The sequence below is a fragment of the Paralichthys olivaceus genome, chromosome 8, assembly GCF_024713975.1.
Source record: "Paralichthys olivaceus isolate ysfri-2021 chromosome 8, ASM2471397v2, whole genome shotgun sequence".
Classification (NCBI taxonomy): Eukaryota; Metazoa; Chordata; class Actinopteri; order Pleuronectiformes; family Paralichthyidae; genus Paralichthys; species Paralichthys olivaceus.
Window position 1 is genome coordinate 19,566,573 of NC_091100.1, and position 18,416 is coordinate 19,584,988.

At 39.7% G+C, this 18,416-nt stretch overlaps 1 protein-coding gene across 2 annotated transcripts; it reads left to right on the plus strand.

The window, feature by feature from the left end:
• The first annotated feature begins 1,932 nt into the window (after positions 1-1,932).
• slc2a15b (solute carrier family 2 member 15b) lies at positions 1,933-16,438 on the plus strand. Of its 2 annotated transcripts, none has more exons than XM_020083699.2 (12): positions 1,933-2,090; positions 3,951-4,049; positions 8,240-8,400; positions 8,599-8,723; positions 9,252-9,397; positions 9,678-9,810; positions 10,010-10,197; positions 11,954-12,064; positions 12,441-12,542; positions 12,993-13,068; positions 14,298-14,425; positions 15,537-16,438. In XM_020083699.2, exons 1-12 carry the CDS (start codon positions 2,046-2,048, stop codon positions 15,762-15,764), a joined length of 1,542 nt encoding a protein of 513 aa, XP_019939258.1. In that variant the 5' UTR covers positions 1,933-2,045; the 3' UTR covers positions 15,765-16,438. The 2 variants fall into 2 exon arrangements, with proteins under 2 accessions (XP_019939258.1, XP_019939259.1); XM_020083700.2 differs by having other exon boundaries at positions 1,939-2,090; positions 3,954-4,049.
• The last annotated feature ends 1,978 nt before the right edge of the window (positions 16,439-18,416 follow it).

Sequence of the window (18,416 nt, forward strand, 5' to 3'; positions counted from 1 at the left end):
CTCTTCTACAATAGGAAACAGCAGTTTGACTTTAAAGGTTCTGTCATTTCAAAACTAATGAAAAAATTATGTAATATTAAGTATTATAATAATAGAAAATATAATAATATAATGTAATTCAATGTTATAGGGTTTTCTTTCTTAATCAGAGGAAATGAAAACTGAGACCGTTTACGCAAGAGTCATATGTGAAGCATGAGACAGTGTTACCAGAGCCCATTGAGGGACCAAACATCAGTGCATGCAAGACAGTCATGTGTGAGCAAGTGATGCAGAGCATATCAGATTCACGAATTAGTTCAGCTTATGCTTCAGTGTTTTGTGAGCAGCTCAAGACAAGGATAGTCTGGAAACCATACTACCCCTCGACTCATTATTTTATTAGGTGAAGAGCATACTGTAATTGTAACCTATGTATTTAAATTATTTTGTAAATTATAAAAAAATATTTTTTTCACATTCATTGGCCATCTCAAATATTTGTATTTTGTAATCATCCTCCCACATAGAGGCTGGATTTATAACTGGTAGCAGTTACATCAACAAATGGGGTTGGTCTTAAAATGTTCCAGCCTCAAGCTTTGTGTGAGGGTGGCATGACTTGTAGTTTCAGTCTTCCTCTGATGTCTTTGCAGTTTGATCATTTTGTAATGCAATCAGTAATGGTAGAAAAAGTTCAGCTATATAAGTGAGAACAATTTTACTCTCAAAAAAAGTTTTATGTGTAGACACCTAGCAAAAAGACTGAATAAAGATCACAATGGGTGATCAATCTCATAGGCCCTAAACTTTTCTTTTCAGCATGTAAAAGAAAATTGTCTCAAATGTCCTAATGTTTTGTGTCTTTTAGTAGCCTTTCATTTTACAGGTCAAGAAGATGATGGAAAACCTTGCATATCATTTTTAAACCACACTGAGACACACATTTAGGAGAGGAAGTCAAACTATATGCTCCTTTATATTTAGAAACAACACTTTATTAATAGAGCAACTAACAAATATGAATCCACTTCATCTTGATAAAAAAAAAATGTTTTCAGGAAGCAAAGCTGCATGGGACACTGTGCCAGCAACTAGATGAACATATGTGCATGTGTGACTTTCTCTCAGTCAAAACAATAACAAAAGAATTGTTTTGATATTGTGAAACAGTGTGGGATCATGGGAGTTGTATTAAGCCCTATTTCTTGTGCAGTAATCTTCTTGGGAAGCTTTTTCCCCCTGTGCGCTTTCCTTGGAGAGCTTTAGCAACAGATCGCACAGCAAACAGCAACGAATAATCATAATCCATTACAAGTGAAGTGGAAGAAAAAAACTGCAGAGTGGCTAACTGGCTAACAGTTTGTTTTTCCTCTTTCATATGTTGTAAGTTATAGCAGCTCTTCAGCAGCTTTGGAGATGTGCTACAAGCCAGTTCAGCAAACTTTTGTTCTTTTACTTTTTCTCCCTGGCTTTAACTACTGCACTGCTGAGCTTTTTCAACACCTTTATTTTTGACCCTGTGTTAACTTCCATATAAATAATAAAACTTTCACTGAAACATGAAACATATCTATTGAAACTTACAGGAAATGAACTCAAGAACAATTTGCGGGCGGAAGCAACAGAATAGAGCTGAAGACTCATTTCATGGTGGATATATCTATCAGGGATCCTCAAGCTCTCAAAAAGTGGGTTGAAATGTTTTTTAAACCTCAAAATAAAAAAACAAAAAATCCAATGGAGCCCCCCGACCACCTCTGTGTGAAGGTGCCCCTTGGTCTGCGTCCTGCCCCTGATGTTACACACCCTACTAACACCCCTGCTCAAAGCATGTGAACGCTGCTTGGGGGGTGGTGGGGGGGTTGTGTGTGGTGGTGGCGGTGGTGCACGTGCTGGGACGGTCCTCCCATCAACACGACACGCCTCCTCCGTGACACAGGAGCATGGCTGACGGCTACATATGCGGGATGCTGGGTGGAGGAGTTGTGAAAAGTTGTGCAGATGCGCTGCTTCTCGTCACTCACGAGCCGATCACACACGAGGAGGACTTATTGGTGATTTAAATGGCGGAGGAACTGTTACCTGAAAGCGATGCGAAAAACCAGGGGGTGAGTGATCAGTGAGTGTGTTGTTAATGAAAACAGATTATTGAAGAGGCAGGAGGGACTGATGTTTGATTCACTGATTGATGATCATTCACAGTTTCCAGTAGCATTTTAATCATGATGATAAACATGATCAAAAAGAGAAATATCAATATCAATATATATATATATATATATATATATATTATTTTAACCATAATCAAAGAAGTGTGGTTTAGGTTCAATGTTTCCAAGCAATCTTTGGCATGGGAAGATTTATGGGAAGATTTACCAGGATGTTCAAATGTCCACATTTCTTAGATTAATTCTATTTTAAACAAACAAACAAACACAAATGACCAAAGACTTCAGTAAAAGTTTTCAAAACGTCTGCCCAGAGTTTTGACCCAAGCGATGCAGTCGCTCATGTGAAGAGCACATCTTACAGATAATCAGTCTAATTTGATGGTCACTGGGCAGCATTGTCTGCCAAGAGCTATTTTCACGTGTAGCCGTCTCACTCTCCCCATTAGGCTAAATTAGGTTTCTTTAAGGCATCTGTGCTGTCCTTGTTTGGCCATAGCAGAGAGTTCCTGTTTGGCTCTCTGTGTATTAACACACCAACATCCTACATGTTCCCATAAACACACCGAATTATGCACAAAGCTCACAAGGATCTGTGGGTTTTTCATAAACCTTCATCCCATCAGAGTGTGAGGGGCTCTTACAGGAGGGGTTAGTTTGTGGTCATTTGTGCTGCATGCCAGTTTCTTACATTTCAAGGTAAGAACATTCAAAAACACATGATAATCCTGCTTTCCTTCCACCTTGGAGGTCAGCTTAGCTCGGAGTGTTGGAATCTAGGACGGCAGCCAAGAGGGTAACTCCATTGCCACTGCTGATGGAACTACTGTAGCCTGACCCCTTTAAGGGGGTGGGGGGGGGGGGGGGGGGGGGGGGGGGGGGGGGGGGTGGGGGGCTCATGTGACTTTGGATATTTACTCCAAGGTGTTACACTGGTGTGCAGCTGATGGTTAACATTTGTGTTCCCCCCTTGCTATGTAGAAAACCTATGTCATCTTTAGTCGTCAGTTGCTTTATTTTCTCCAAGTGCGACAAAAGCTCAGTTTGGGCCTCAGCAGTAAATCTGTATTTGGATTTAACTGACCATGAGCAGAGATCTGTTCAGCTCACTCAATGTGCGAAACGTGTTTATGATCAAACATAATGGGATCTGGCCTGTGTCCAGTTCTGGGTTTGTTTCCCTTTTTCTGATTCAGACACGTGTTGCTCAGTGCTCATACAGGCCTGCTGCAAAGTCCAAAGATCACAGACTTATATGCAGCTTATATCTCTGTAAGATGCACTTACAGGCAATAGAAAACAATAGAAATGGACCCAGGATTAAGGTTTAAATCATTAAATTCATCTTTTCTGATTTGTCAAGTTCAATTCAGAGTATTTTGTAAAGCAAGACCAATTTATCAGCTGGCCAATTAAAATCAGCTGATTAGAGTATTTCACTGACATAGTATCTGCGTGTGTGTTCCCTGATATGCTCCATTATAAAAACCGTTATTCTACAGAATAAACAATGCAGAAAAGTTGTGTGTTTTCTTAATACAGGTTTTGTATATTTTGGTTGAATTATTTTTGTTATTTACCATAAAGTTGTCATAAGGGAGTTGGGATTTATTGTCAATGTTTCTTTTTACACATGTCCAATATTTTAATGTTTTTACACGCTAATATAATATTGGCATTGGTCCCCAAAATCCATATCTGTCAGGCTCTAGTATTTTGAATCAGGCAATCCAATATTTAATAAACACACCTAGTTTTTTTCTTATTCTCATTCGTCTCTCTCTCTCCTCTTCTCCTCAGCAGCTCACAAGGTCACTGCTGGCCGTGTCTCTCCTGGCCTCGCTCGGTAGCTCCATGCTCTACGGCTACAACTTAGCTGTGGTCAACTCTCCTGCACAGGTTTGTGTCATTAAAAAATCAACAGAGCTTCATCTCTCTAAGTAGGCCTATGAACACTGGGGGGGATAATGAATGGTGTTTGATCCTCCCAAAGCTTAAAATGAATTTTAGAAGTTCATGGATACAGCTTCCTAAGCGCTGGCTGCTGGCCAAACAGCCACCGCTTGGATTACTCAGTTCAGTTCAGTTGGCTACTTTATTTTATTAATTTGACCTGCTGTCTATTGGCGCAGAATATTTCAATACAGAAGAGAAGGGAAAAAAAGAAACTGCTCAAAAGGAAGCTGAATTAAACATATAAGATTTAATTAAACTTATTAAAAACGTTCAACCTCACAAGAAGCCTGATTCTCCTTTACAATAATCCAGTACCTGTTTTGTTTCCAAAGAGGTCAGTATAAATGATAAGAGAGAAATGTTAGGCCACAGGCCAGTAATGTTTTACAGGGGACAGGCCTCTGGAACCATCATGTCACGTGGAGGCATGTGGCCCTGTGTATCAAATTTAGAAGCCGCTGTGCACCTCACCGTGTCATCGATGTCCTGTCGTTTCTATGATGCGCTCTGTTCTTTTCCTTCAACGTTGGATTTGTTGCGGTGCAGTGACTAAGCTCTGAACCATTCCTGTTTGGCCATGGATCGCCCTCATACTGAAGCATGAGAGGATCAGTGCCACATGTTTTTTTGAGGAGGCAGTTACATGAAGAGAGCTGCATCTGCTGCTTCGCTCATGATTCATCACTTTCAAACTTTTCTCATATTGCACCCTTTTTTTCACTTTCACTAGAGGAGAAAGATGTGGCCAGTTTCCAACTGATGTTGAGAGATAGACTTCCACCAGCAAAACTGATTTAAAGCTATTAGCTGATGAACCATTTCTTTTATTTTATTGGAGGATCTGTCAAATATTTTATCGAAGGTGTTTATGTGGAAATGTGGAGAAGTGGTGGTCTTCAAGTTGGCTGTGGTTCAGGTTTAAGTGTATTGCTGCTTGCTTCATTGTTGTTTTTGAGGGCCACCCACAACAGGAAAGTTACAAGTTTACACATAAGGCAATTAGGAAATAATAAGACATTTAAAAAAAAAATCGTATCTACCTTTTTGTTGAGAATCAGATACCACTTATGTGTCTGTGTGTTAACAACTGAGCCAGGAGACAATTATCTTGGCAAGTTGGCAATTAGATGGAAGCAGGCTGGTTTTGTCCAAATAATAGAATGATAAAATAATAACATCCACAACAACAAACTGTTAAATCTACACAAATATACGGAAGAGAATTGGGGCCAGCTATAAGAAAGAGAAACATCACTAAATTTCGAGTGATGTCATGAATATGGTTTAAATGTCAAGAATAAAGATGAAATGTTGAGAATAGACTAGCGATAAGAGATTCAAGTCGAAACATCGACAAACAAGCTTAAATGTCGAGAATAAAGGTAAAATAAGTGAAAAAAGTTTAAATGTAGAAAATGATAATCGATAATAAAGTAGAAGTAAATGAAATTAGATTTTTTTTACATTGAGAATAAAGTTGCTGATTTCTGTTGCATACAAACATAAATCTACAAATGCAATTTTTGTGCAATTTTCCCTCTCATGAAACACCTATAGCTCTTCCCTCCTGCCTCTAAGCTAAGCTAACCTCTAAAGAGTCGTTCCAAGCTTCTCAGAAAACTCTCTGTAAGAATGCAAATCTGCATATTTCCCAGAATGTCAAACTATTCCCAAAGCTAGCAGCTAAGCAGATAGGACAAGCAGCAACTTTCATGTGTCTCTAACTTTTCCCCCTCTCACGTGTGTACCATGCAAATTTCTCCAAACTAAGAAGTGTTATCTTTCTGAATTAAAGGTTGCGACTGAAAGAGCTTTTCTTTATTCATCCCAAGTTATTGCGGATATGGTGAGGTCAAACCTTTAACCACGGTCCATGTGACTTCAGTCCCCTTTGTTGGCATCACCACTGTGTGTCATCTGACATTCCTTTAAACCGGGGCCTCCAAATTTAACATTAGGTTTGGCAGAAGGTTTAATCAAGGGAGAGGTGAGAGTTAAAAAAAAGATGGTCTGACTTTGTGTCGTAATCAATGTCATTTTTTTGTAACATTTGACAAAAAGCCAATGGAAGTTCTCATTTTGTGGAAAATCAGCTCTGTGACAAAAAGGTTCATGATACTTCTACAGTTTGTTCATCAGGATAATCTTCACAAATGAACAGCAGCAAAAAACTAATGTGAGGCTATAAGCAAACCACGCTGCCGTCACATGACTTCAACATCGCCACTGCTCAACTTCCAACTTGTAATTTGATTTAACGCTTACCTCTTTGACAAAAGCCTGTCCTCTTAGGAAGTTACTTTTAGTTTGGAAGCAACAGTCAGTCCTAACCTGAACCTCTTTGTTCCGACTGTTCCATGGATAATTCAAAGCACAACCAAAGCAAAGGGGCTTGTTGCTAACATTCAGGGGGAGTCAGACGATCACATGTGAATTTCCCCTTGTGTTAGTTATGAACACTAACCATGCTTTCACTATCACATGAGTTAGGTCTCTACTGCAGGAACATTTAGTTCAGTGAGGAGCCACTTTTTATGTTTTTTCCCTATTCGTGCATCATTTCCACGTCCTCAAAGGCTTGTCTTGTGCCTTAAGGAGAGGGAATTTGAAATGCAACTGAATGGAGGTTATGAGATAGTATTTCTGCACTGACATTAAGTGACAACGAAATGAATGAACAGAGCAGAGCAGGAAAATGATTTGTCTTTTTCAGCAGGTATAGTTGGGCAAGACTTTGCATTTACTTTTTAACAAGCGAACGCATGTTTAATGTGGATCATAACATACTCAGTGCAGCCTCAGCATCTAGACTTACGAAAGAAAGAAAGAGAAGAAGGAGAAATTAGCACGTTCACACGGGTGTCATGCTGCCATGGCTCCCACTCCCTTGGGACCTTTGATAAGGATAAGCGGCATAGATACTGAATTGATGGATTAGAGATGGTTAACTTCAGCCTTTTTGAACACTGACATGTTTGTGTCAAGATTGACTGTGTTTTAGCATCGTTCACTGCCGTTCTAATTGGACAAGGTCACACATGTAATAGGTGATATATATGTATATGATGCTCATCAGTTCCACTTCTACGCATCCTTCATCCAGTAAACCTCAGTTTGGGCCTGAGCAGTAAATCTGTATTTGGATGATGTCGTAAAAAAGTCAAAATGTCTCAATGAATATATTTGGCAGTATTATGTCCTTTCTTAAAAACAGCAGGACTCTGTACATTCTGTGGACTGATGACACAGATTACACATCAGATCCACTGGTTGACTCAACCAGTTCTTATCCCACCATGTCCAGGCTCTTACAATATATTAAACAGGTCTGATCAGTTATATAACTTATTTTTTAATATATCATAGAGCAAACTGGATTCATAGAAAATTGCTGCATGTACTTTTTTACAAACCAAGCTTATTGATAACTGTTAATACTAAGGCAAACCTAAAAAAAAATCTCTTTCTATCATACCTGAGTATGAATAAAGTGCATTTCTCGAGATGAATTGGATTCTTAATGTAGAGGATTCTCCAGGACAGTCTGATATCAGCGGACTTCTCACCGTCAGATAAGACTGAATGAAATTTGATGGGTATTGCTGCTGTCACACCTCGAGGATAGCAACATGCAGTGTATGACCTATTTCACAGGGGTGGGGGCTCGCTGAACTTCCTGTCCGCTGAAAAATAGAAAATCACATGAATAAAGCACATGAAGATTCTTTCACCATTCCTGAGTGCACATACAAAGTTGTGGACATGCTCAGCCTGATGTTGATGTGTGGATGTGTGACACTGTGGGAATAATTGAGGATGTGCAGTGATGGACCGACTGTAATGTCTCAGGCTTATAGGAATAGTATTTTTATTTATTGGCTGTTTGGGTTTTTGAATTAAGATAATGAATATTTTTACATGAATGCTTTATGTGTTTTTTATAAAGGTACTAAAATAGGATTTTCTTTAGAAAAACAAAATAGGATGTTTGGAAGAGAGCATGCATCTTGCAATTAAAATTTCAAATCAGGCAGGTTTAGAATGGACACTACACTTGTAATGAATACATTTATCTATCCTCCTGATGGGAAATGTTAAGATGAACTTAATTAATTTTCTGTTTTTCCCACCAGTACATCAAAGCCTTCTACAATGAGTCAATTATTGATACCTACGACTGGATTCCAGATGAACAGTTCCTCACTGTCTTATACTCCCTCACTGTGTCTGTCTTTGCTATTGGTGGGATGACGGGGGCCCTGCTGGTGGGCAGACTAGTCACCAAATATGGAAGGTTAGTGTGTGTGTGTGTGTGTGTGTGTGTGTGTGTGTGTGTGTGTGTGTGTGTGTGTGGATGATTTTTGTGATTATTACTGGTACTCAATGTGTGTCTGTATCTCTTAAATGCCATTATCCTCATGCTTCTGGCAGTTACAAACATCTAATTCATTAAGTGGGTTGAGTAAAAAGGGATGACTGTGTGCCCTTACAGGAAAGGGACGCTGGTGAAATCCAGTGTGCTGGTGTTCATAGCAGGAGCTCTGATGGGCTTCAGCAGATGGTGCCAGCGGCCTGCGATGGTCATCATTGGACGCTTCATCATGGGAGTGCACTCAGGTAGGCCCAGCCCGAGTCTGTCACATTCATCCTCAAATAAAATAAACTAGAAGCAATTTAAGCAAATAAATAAAAGTTACTTTTTCTTTCATGAGTAGACGTAAAGTCACACTAGCACATTACTAAAGCTGCTTTAGGACACTGAATCTATTGACATGTCCGGGAGAGAGCCTCTGGACCCCCGACCAGGCCCTTTCTAAAAACTCAGGAGAATGTTTGAATGAGCTGATGTGAGAACACAAATATCTCCGCATGAAAAAGCAGAGCCATACACAAACAGACACAGATAATGGTTGCTGATAAGAGTCAATGCCAGTGTCACAACAAAAAACTACAATACAAACAATATATCTCCTCATTTATAATGCACAAATACAGTATACATCCTCATGCAATCGTCTTGTGTCTATTTTATTCAATTTCATACTTTCAAATGTTCATATCTTATCAATTATCATAGGTAAAAAGTGTTACTCAAATAAGAAATCACAGCATAAGCTTGTGTGTAATCTTTTTTTTTTTCAACAGGTATCTCTCTCAGCGTGGTGCCGATGTACCTCGGTGAGATCGCCCCCAAGAACCTGCGAGGCTTCCTGGGCCTCGTTCCCAGCATCCACATCTGTCTCGGCGTCTTCATCGCTCAGGTGCTGGGGCTCCATGAGCTGCTGGGAAAGGTAGTGAAATCATTTGAGGCCTTTGACCTCTGCTTTTGATTTTGAGACAGAGACTTTTGCTCAGGCAGCTCGTCCAACAGTGTCTTCAGGGTAGATTGGTCTTTCTGCAACCTGAGAGATTGTGATCCAGATGTGAGACTATTATCACATGTTTAAAAGATGCTGCCAAATCTGAATAACTTTCCGGCTCTTAGAAATAATAATAAAGGGATGGTATGAGGCATATTGTGAACTGCTGAATGTTACTTTTAGTTATGTGTCATGATTTCTTTCCCTACAGGAAGAGCACTGGCCTGTGCTCCTGTCCCTGGTGGTGTTTCCTACCCTAGTCCAGGTGATGCTGTTGCCATGGTTTCCAGAGAGTCCACGGTACCTGTTGATAGAGAAGGGAAATGTGCACGCCACCATCGCAGGTCAGAAAGAGGATTGTCTTCTTCCCTCATGTTATTTTTTTAATGTTTGATCACATGGAGAAAAGACATAATTTGTCTTAACAATGTAAGTTTTTTTCTCTTTGTTCTTTAAGATGATTCAAAGGTCATGACAGAAAGGTTACATGTTTATTGTTCTTTTTATCCTCACATCTTAAAAGCTTTCTTTTCTGTTCTTTAGCACTAAAGTGGTTCCGTACTAAAGGAAACATCCAGGCAGAGGTTGAGGAGATGCAGGAGGAGCAACGCTCTTTATCGTCCATCCAGACCATCTCTGTCTGGGGTCTGCTCAGGGACCGCTGCGTCCGCTGGCAGGTCATCACCATTATGGTGGTCAACGTCGGCATGCAGCTGTCTGGCATTGACGCGGTGCGTAGAAAAAGCATTGTTGTCTTTTCTGTCTTGGTGTGTTTGCATGTGTGTGTGTGTGTGTGTGTGTGTGTGTGTGTTGTGGATGTGCAGAAACTGTGCAGTTATTATAAGAAAGTGAGAGCTCCTGCAGTCCCCAGCTGTGCTCCTCCCATTTGTATCTCTTCCTGTTCATACATTACAGTCCCACATGCAGCCACTGAGCGACTAAGCAGGGGGGCACAGGACCACGGCTCATTATCTCCTGGTCCTCCCTCTCCAGTGTTACCCCACATAAGAAGGTCCAGCCACACTCACTCACACACAAAGTCAAACACATCTTTGTACTCAGTGCTCCATGTGGATGGAAGCTCTAGGCATGCTGCTCACATGCTAGCATCATTTCCCAGCAGGGCTACACCCTGCCAAGTCCTGCCGTATCAGATGTTCCGCACAGAAACACTGGATGGCTTCATTCTCGAGAAAGCACCCTTGTGTCCAGGCACTGTGGACAATAGATCAAAGATATTTCAACAAAACTGAAAGCCTTTGGGTATTTTTATAATCCAATGCAGCTATCCTGCAAAGAGAAATAAGACAACTCTGTAACAAGATGGCAGGAAATGGGTGTAATATGTAAAGGCAAAAATCATGATTTATAATTTTCATAAGTGATACGGTGAGTCTTCATTCTGACGCTTACCTACAAGTTTCAGAACAGAATTCTCAGCTCAGCCTTGGATGGATGGGTGGATGATGGATGGATAAGTTGGTTCAGACAAGCGCAGGGTGCCTCAAGGTGCCTCCATCTTGCTGTGTAATTGGGAGACACACGTTGATGTAGACCCACAAGGGGACAAGTCAGTCAGCTGGTCTACAAACAGCTTATCTTTGGCCTGGGAGAGATTGAATATTATCAGAGAAAACTGGAAGGACGCTTAGAGAGTGCAAACCTGCCTTAAGGCTAACTCCGTCTCTGGCCATGTTAGAAAAAGTGAGACTAAAGTTCCTAGATCTTCCCGATTATCTGGATCTGCTACAAAATGTAATGGATTCTTCTGTGGGTCATGCCTGTCCCACTGCTCCAATGAGTAATACCGCCAGACAAACTAATGGCATTGAAAACAGAACCTCCTTGGCAGAGGTAAAAATTATTAATATTTTATTTTATAGGTGTTTAAATTTTCAGACAGCAATCGTGTGCGTTCCTGTGTTGAGCAGCATCTAATGCCTTTGTGATAGAACTGCTCAAAACTGTGTATGAATGCGAAATGTCCAGTTTGACAGAAACTCAGATTCAAACATGAGATTAATAACTATTAACCCATTAACATATACTCATACTCTTTTAAGACAACTCATGTGTTAAAACTGATACCATCTCTTAACTTTTTCTAATTGTCTGTGTATGCATACTTCAGTGGTGCAATGGTGATGAAAAGCTCCATGTATGGTTACTAAATCAACGAGACAGCGTTTAACCACACCGATCACGATCTTGTCCACACCTCATCAATGATGGATGTTGCATCAGCAAAGTGTGATTAATGAGCATACACAAATTAATTTCAACGGGAGCACTTGTCAGGAGTCCATACTGATGAAGCGCCGTACCTCAAATGCGTAAGTGATGGTCGGCCTGATGATCGTGATCGCTCACGTTAAGAGCGACGTTTTGGCTCAAAAAAAGACAAAGCGTCTGTCTCACTGTGTGTGTGTGTGTGTGTGTGTGTGTGTGTGTCTGTCATATTAATAAACATATATTTGTCAATTTCAGATCTGGTTCTACACAAATGAAATATTTAAGAATGCAGGGATCCCAGAGCCTCATATTCAGTACACAACAGTGGGAACTGGAGCCATTGAGGTCATCTCTGGGGTGCTGGGGGTGAGTGGATATTATTACACTGTAAACACACTAAGATGACATTAACATCATCTCTAGATATACTTCTTATTCTGCTTAAAAGGCGATTAGTCAATTTACAGAAAACGTCCAACTATTTTAATAGTTTAAAAGTTATTATCAGTTTCTCAAATGTTATTCTACTTCTTATTATTTTTGCTCTTCTCAGTTTTTATTACATTGCAGATTTAAAAGCTAATGACTGTTTATCTATGTCTTGTGGAAATTAATTTTTCACCTTTTTTATTATCTCTGTAAACATGAAACTTCAACTCACCTTCTGTGTCTCGATATTTTGATGATGTGTAACGTTGCCAGCCAATCACAACAGCGTCTGTCCCTCCGTCCTTTCTTTCAGTGTTTCACCATCGATCGCGTTGGCAGGAGACCTCTGATGATTGGCGGCTTCCTCTTCATGGGAGTGTGCTGTGCAGGGATCACTGTGTCTGTCCTCCTCCAGGTACAATGTCCTCTCATGTCCTGCTGCAGTGGGAATATATCATATTAATCTGCACATTGTGACACAGGGTAAACAGTTCGGTGTTTATTTGTAGGGGTGAAGAACATTATCCAATTTACATAAATTAAAAATCATTCTTCTTATTATTATCATTATTACTATTATTATTATATTATTATTCACAGAATTTTAATTGTATTTATTTACAAATGTATGTATTTTTAATAAGAATAGGGAGAATAGCTTAAGAGTAAGATTTATTCACATATCTTCAGTGCAGGAAACAAAAGTGTTTTATCAAACCAAACAACACAGTTATTACTGTACGTGTGTAATTATGTGTGATTATGAAGTGTCAGGAGCCTCACATGCTACTAATCATGTTTCTCATATTACGTATAATCAGAATTCATGACTTCAGACTCGTGACTTGTGTTTGACCAATTGCAGGCGCAGCTGTCCTTCATGCGCTACATCAGTGTGGGCTGCGTTGTTGGGATTATTGCAGGCTTCTGCATAGGTCCAGGTAAATACCATGAATCTACCCTCTCTCTTCTCACCTGAAAACTCTTTCAAACACTCACATTTAACTTTTCCAGCTCCTCACATGGACGGCACTAGATCTGTGCAGTCCTGTGTGCAAGGTTACACTGCTCTCTGCTGGATGCTCGCCCAACAGCAGGCGCCCTCCCTCCCTCCCTTCTCCTCCTCTGACTGTGAAGAGATATTGTATTTCATTCCTCTTGTAAATTAGGAAATTAGACCTGCCACACCACATCCATTCCCACCACCATTTGTACACCGGATAAGTTGAGTGAAGTGAATTAAGAGGCAGTAGTTTACAATGTTGGTGCCACGTTGAGCGGACCTGTGAGGATGATGAATTGGGACGAATGTGGTTTACATAGCATCATCCGTCACGTTGGCAAAATCTATACTTCAGCACGCATACAAGTTTCTCTCGCTGCAATTAGACTTTTAATGGCTCATTGTTCATAAGCTAGCTATGATGAATATGAGTCGCTTCGCACAAAACCTTGCATGCACAATGATGCCCCCCCCCATACATACCACAGATGTTGACAAATTACAGTCTAGTTATTGGTTTGTTGATATTAAACCTTCCTCCATGCAATTATCATGCACAGATAATGAGGACGTCATTGGAAAAGCTCTTCATTAGAGCTTTTACTAATGTATATTTCTCCATCGTAGCTTTCACTTCTAACAATGAGGGATTGTGCATTTAAAGACAAAATCTCATAGAGTCAAAATATCAAACTAATGAATTACACAAGTCCAGATGAAGCTTTTCTTTTCCGTGTGGTTCAGAGATGGAGTTTTGCCAAGTTGACAAACATCTTCCTCTCCTGTCAGTCTTTGGTCGCTGAGGAATAATGATCACATAATCAAGTTCATGCAGAATAAAGGGAGAGAAATATAATAGCACAGTTGGCGCTTGAGAAATGTCTATCATTTCTGTTAATGTTCTGTTTAGTTTGAATGACTGCCAAAGAACAGTCCTGAGTGGGAATATTGATAAACTAATTGATGAATGACGACGCAGAAGTTAATTTCACAACCCCCAATAGATTCATACAAGTGCACTGAGTGATTAAATGTGATTTGTATTGTGACGGCTTGATGGGATGCCTTGTTAGATCAAACCAACCGAATGTGAAGTGAGCCATGATTTGCTGAGATTGTTGCTGTTGTCAAAATCTGAAATGAAATGATTTTGTCTCCCCTGCGAAGCTGGCGTTCCGTTCCTGATCACAGCAGAGCTGTTTAAGCAGTCGCACAGACCGGCTGCCTACACTGTGGCTGGTTGCCTCAACTGGTTGTCCAACTTCACCATCGGCTTCGTCTTCCCCTTCCTAGAGGTCAGAGCAAACTTATCACTGACAGTGAAATTCTTCTTTCTTTTCTCTGAAGGCATTTTACGTCAAAGAGTATGACTGTTGACATATGATTCTGAAATCCAAGGTTTTTTTTGTTTGGTTTTGTGAGTCAGCGAGTTCATCTTGACTTTGAATCCAGGATCTGATATGGCTCAGTGTCAGACACAGGGCTTACGGGCTGTCTGGTTCAGTCTGAATAGAGGTGACTCCCCAAACACCAATAAAATTACCAATTAAAATCCCAGCTTTGCTCTCCCTCATTATCCTCAGCATTATGGGCAAACAGATCCAGGGAACGAGGGTCTGGGCTGTGGCAATAGACAATAAAAACCTACATACATTCTGGACACAGAGCGTAAAAATATGACTTTGCTATGAGATCATGTGGTCTTTAATCTTTCCGTTTTAATTTCACACTAAATACGTAAAAAAAAAAAAAATCTTCAGAGCTGCCAGACAAGATTCTTTTTAATAATGAATTTCCTCTTTAAAGCTGCACATATCAACATGCTCATACTAGGCTTTAACAACTTTGTGTAACAATGTGTTTGTGTACAAGATTGCATTTGTACTGACAATCTCACATGTACATTTAACCCAACACTGAGCATTCCCTCAATTTTACAGAGCTTTTTAGCAACTTTCAGCTTGTTTTGATTTTAAAGCCCTCACATGTAGTGTTTTGGATTTCTCTCACCACTCTGATAAGAGATTTCTTTTTATTATCAAACAGAGAGAAAGAATTAGCAGCTAACTGGTGAACATAGCAGAGCATTCAGTAGCTAAAGAGACAGATATTTTGGAGGAGTTGGAGGAGACCAAAACAGAGAAAAAATAAAAGTAAATACTTGACTCAAATGAATAAAACATTTTACTCTGCTGTGTAAAAAGTAAAGAAAAACACGTTAGCCATAACATTTGAAAGTAAATTATTATGGTCTTTCCATATTTTTCTCCAAATGGCACAAAATGGTGGAAAGTATCAGTTAACAATGAGTCATATTTGTCTCCTTTTAATTCCCTTGGACATTTCCCATTTTTATAGTATTGGTATTATTTAATCACAGTTGTCCTGCGTGTCCTCCCTTTTCAGATTGCTACAGGTCCTTACTGTTACATGATTTTCTGCGTGATCTGCTTGGGCGTGGCCCTCTACACCATCTTCATCATTCCTGAGACCAAGAACAAAACCTTTATGGAGATCAGTCAGATGTTTGCTGCAAAGAACAAGATACATGAAGAGGAGTTGACTTCCAACGGTCATCTGAAAATGGCTCTGATGAACGGCTACGGAACCCTCAGCTACCGTGATGAAAAATAAGAGCCCATAGAGAAGGAACGTAGAGGTGGACCTATTAACGACGGTTTCTTTAATTAGTATGGCCGAGGTAAACGGTGGAACTGTGGACACAAGGGGATCTGCTGCTTCACGTGAAAACAACTATGACCAGTGTAAACAAACAGAGGCATCATACGCAAACACATACAAGATAAAATGTGGGCTTCCACTTCGAGTCATAAATGTCTACATGTACAATAATTTACTGTTTTTAGTTCCTGTTTTTTCAAGTAATTAAAAATATTGTAATTTTAAGTGATATTCCAACCATCAGTGATGTTGAATTGGTGCATCTTTTGTTGCATGTTCACACTGTTGAGTTCCTTGACCAAAAACTTGAGCTCATGTTTGTTTTGTCTTTCTTTTCGTCCCTCTGTGATTTTGTCTCTTTTTTATATAAGAGAGCTGAATATTGTGGCTACTGTAGTAGTCATCTCATATTTCCTGTCCAGACATCGACATAATGTGCATTAAGCTTGTTAAAGAGTTATAATGAATCAATATATCACAACAAGTTAGCTTTACAAGTTTGTTTGTTTTTCAATTTTTTTTTGTCTGTTGCATGTTTTACAAGACCTCTTTGTATAAAATATGGTGGATTGACAATGAGAGATATAATTTTAAATTAAGTCGATAAAAAATCTCTATCGTCTTTATTATGCTGCAAATTGTTTTTCTGACTAACACACAAAAATACCAGCGCACAGCTTTCTGACCTACCACAACAATTTAGTTTCTTCTGGGGCCAATGTTTACTCCACATTCAATTGGCTGTGGTGATGCCAATAACTGGATGTTGCCTCCACACACACAGAGAAGCTAAAAATCACAGTCTAGCTTTATTGCCTCTCACCAAAAACAACCATAAACATAACAAAATTGCACACTTGCAATTACAGCACACATGCCCATACATCATGAAACAAATACCCACGTAAAACATTTCCCAGCACTGACATTACAGAAGAAAAATAGAGAGGAAACACTGAGCGCCTGAATAAACCCTTTATTCAAACTGAACTGAAAAACAAATAAAGGTACAACAGTCTAATACGGCACGCTTTATGCTATTAAGGGTTTAAACGTGATAACTAACAGCTACATTAATGGTTTATAAATAATAAACAAATGCAAAGTTTATTTTCACAGGAAACAGCAGGTTAGGAGACAGGTCTCACCTCACACTTCATTTAGTTGCTTTTCTGAGTCATATAACATGACCTTCATCCGTAGATGCAGTTAACACAATTTTTGATAATGAACATGGAAGGTGCCTTGAGATAATGTATTTTATGATTTGGCGCTATACAAATAAAATTGAATAGAATTGAACCACAAAAAAGAAAACACATTAAGTCCCTTCCAGTGAAAATGTAATTTTAAATACATTAGCTTTTATATGATAAAAATATATATTTTGAAAAGAGCAGTCAGAACAATGGTGGACTATTCCCACTTTAACACTGCAGCAGACAAAAGCTAAAATCAACTGATTCACACATCCAGGGTTTGTGATGTCACAAACCTAAGAAACCAATCCTGTCAAGTTGGTTCAGTAGCTGGAATAAGTCTCCTCAGCTGCAGGTGGCGCTGTGAGGGTGGGGTGAATTTGAACAGGGGTGGGGTCATATTAGTATATTCATAGATCCAATTCACAAAGGAGGAAGGAATGTGTAGAATTACATTTAAGCCATTTTAAGGCCATGGAGGGGATTTTTTTTTCATAACAAAACCTTTTTGAGGAACAAGGAGGAGTTTTGGGAGGTGTGATAAGCAGCTGGTGTGGGACTTTAAACATCTGCTGCTCTATTTGTTGGTAATTATCAACCATCAAAAGCTCCAGAATAGCTACTAAGTGCACCTATAGGGTGAGAATGTTTTTCAAGATTTACATGTGTTTTATGGAGCTTGTATAAGAATGTTAATAGTATTTATTTTATTGATAATGATGCATTGATTCATTGCAGTAATTAAATGGGCTTATCAGTTTTTAATAAGTCTGCAGTGGTCCAGAGATCTGCAGCTCTCATACAGAAGGTAAGTGGTTAAATTGTCCATTGCAGAAGTCTTTCTTAAGACTTCTCCATCCTTCATGAAGACTGTTTCATTCTGGGAATGACTGATTGGAAACTGATACCTTGAGAACAGACAACATGTGACCTTCTGATAGAGAAGAAAATGTCTTTAAATGTCTTGCACCTCACTTGTAAGAGACAGGAAACCAATCAACATGCTTGCAGCTCTTCACTGTATTGATCTATTTTTAATTAAACATAATCTTGTTTTCTGTCTCTGGTTGCAAATGCTACTGAAGAGCTGCATTTCAGTGAAGTGAAACTTTCTTTGGTCAAGAAATCTTCCTCAGAGGGAATTTTCAACCATGTGATCACAATGTGATCACATGAAGCACTGTTCTCTTGGTGGGTGGCAGAACCATCGTCTAATGGCTGCACTTCTCTGCCAGGGTTGCAGATTTGCCACACCATGTGATGTTTTCTGGCAAATGTGGGAGTCATACAGTTTGTTGAAGGATGGGTGGTGAGCGACGCTCCGCTCTCTCTCTCATGCCTTCCCACTGCCTTTAGGCTGGCTGATGCATCTGTCAGCCCCTGCAGAGGGGCCCCGGCAAACCCC

What these genes read in the sequence shown, in the direction of transcription:
- slc2a15b (XM_020083699.2), top strand. Translation starts at nt 2,046, where the DNA reads ATGGCGGAGGAACTGTTACCTGAAAGCGATGCGAAAAACCAGGGG. An exon ending in TGGTCAACTCTCCTGCACAG is followed by an intron (nt 4,050 to 8,239) that starts GTTTGTGTCATT and finishes TTTTCCCACCAG; the next exon opens with TACATCAAAGCCTTCTACAA. An exon ending in CATCATGGGAGTGCACTCAG is followed by an intron (nt 8,724 to 9,251) that starts GTAGGCCCAGCC and finishes TTTTTTCAACAG; the next exon opens with GTATCTCTCTCAGCGTGGTG.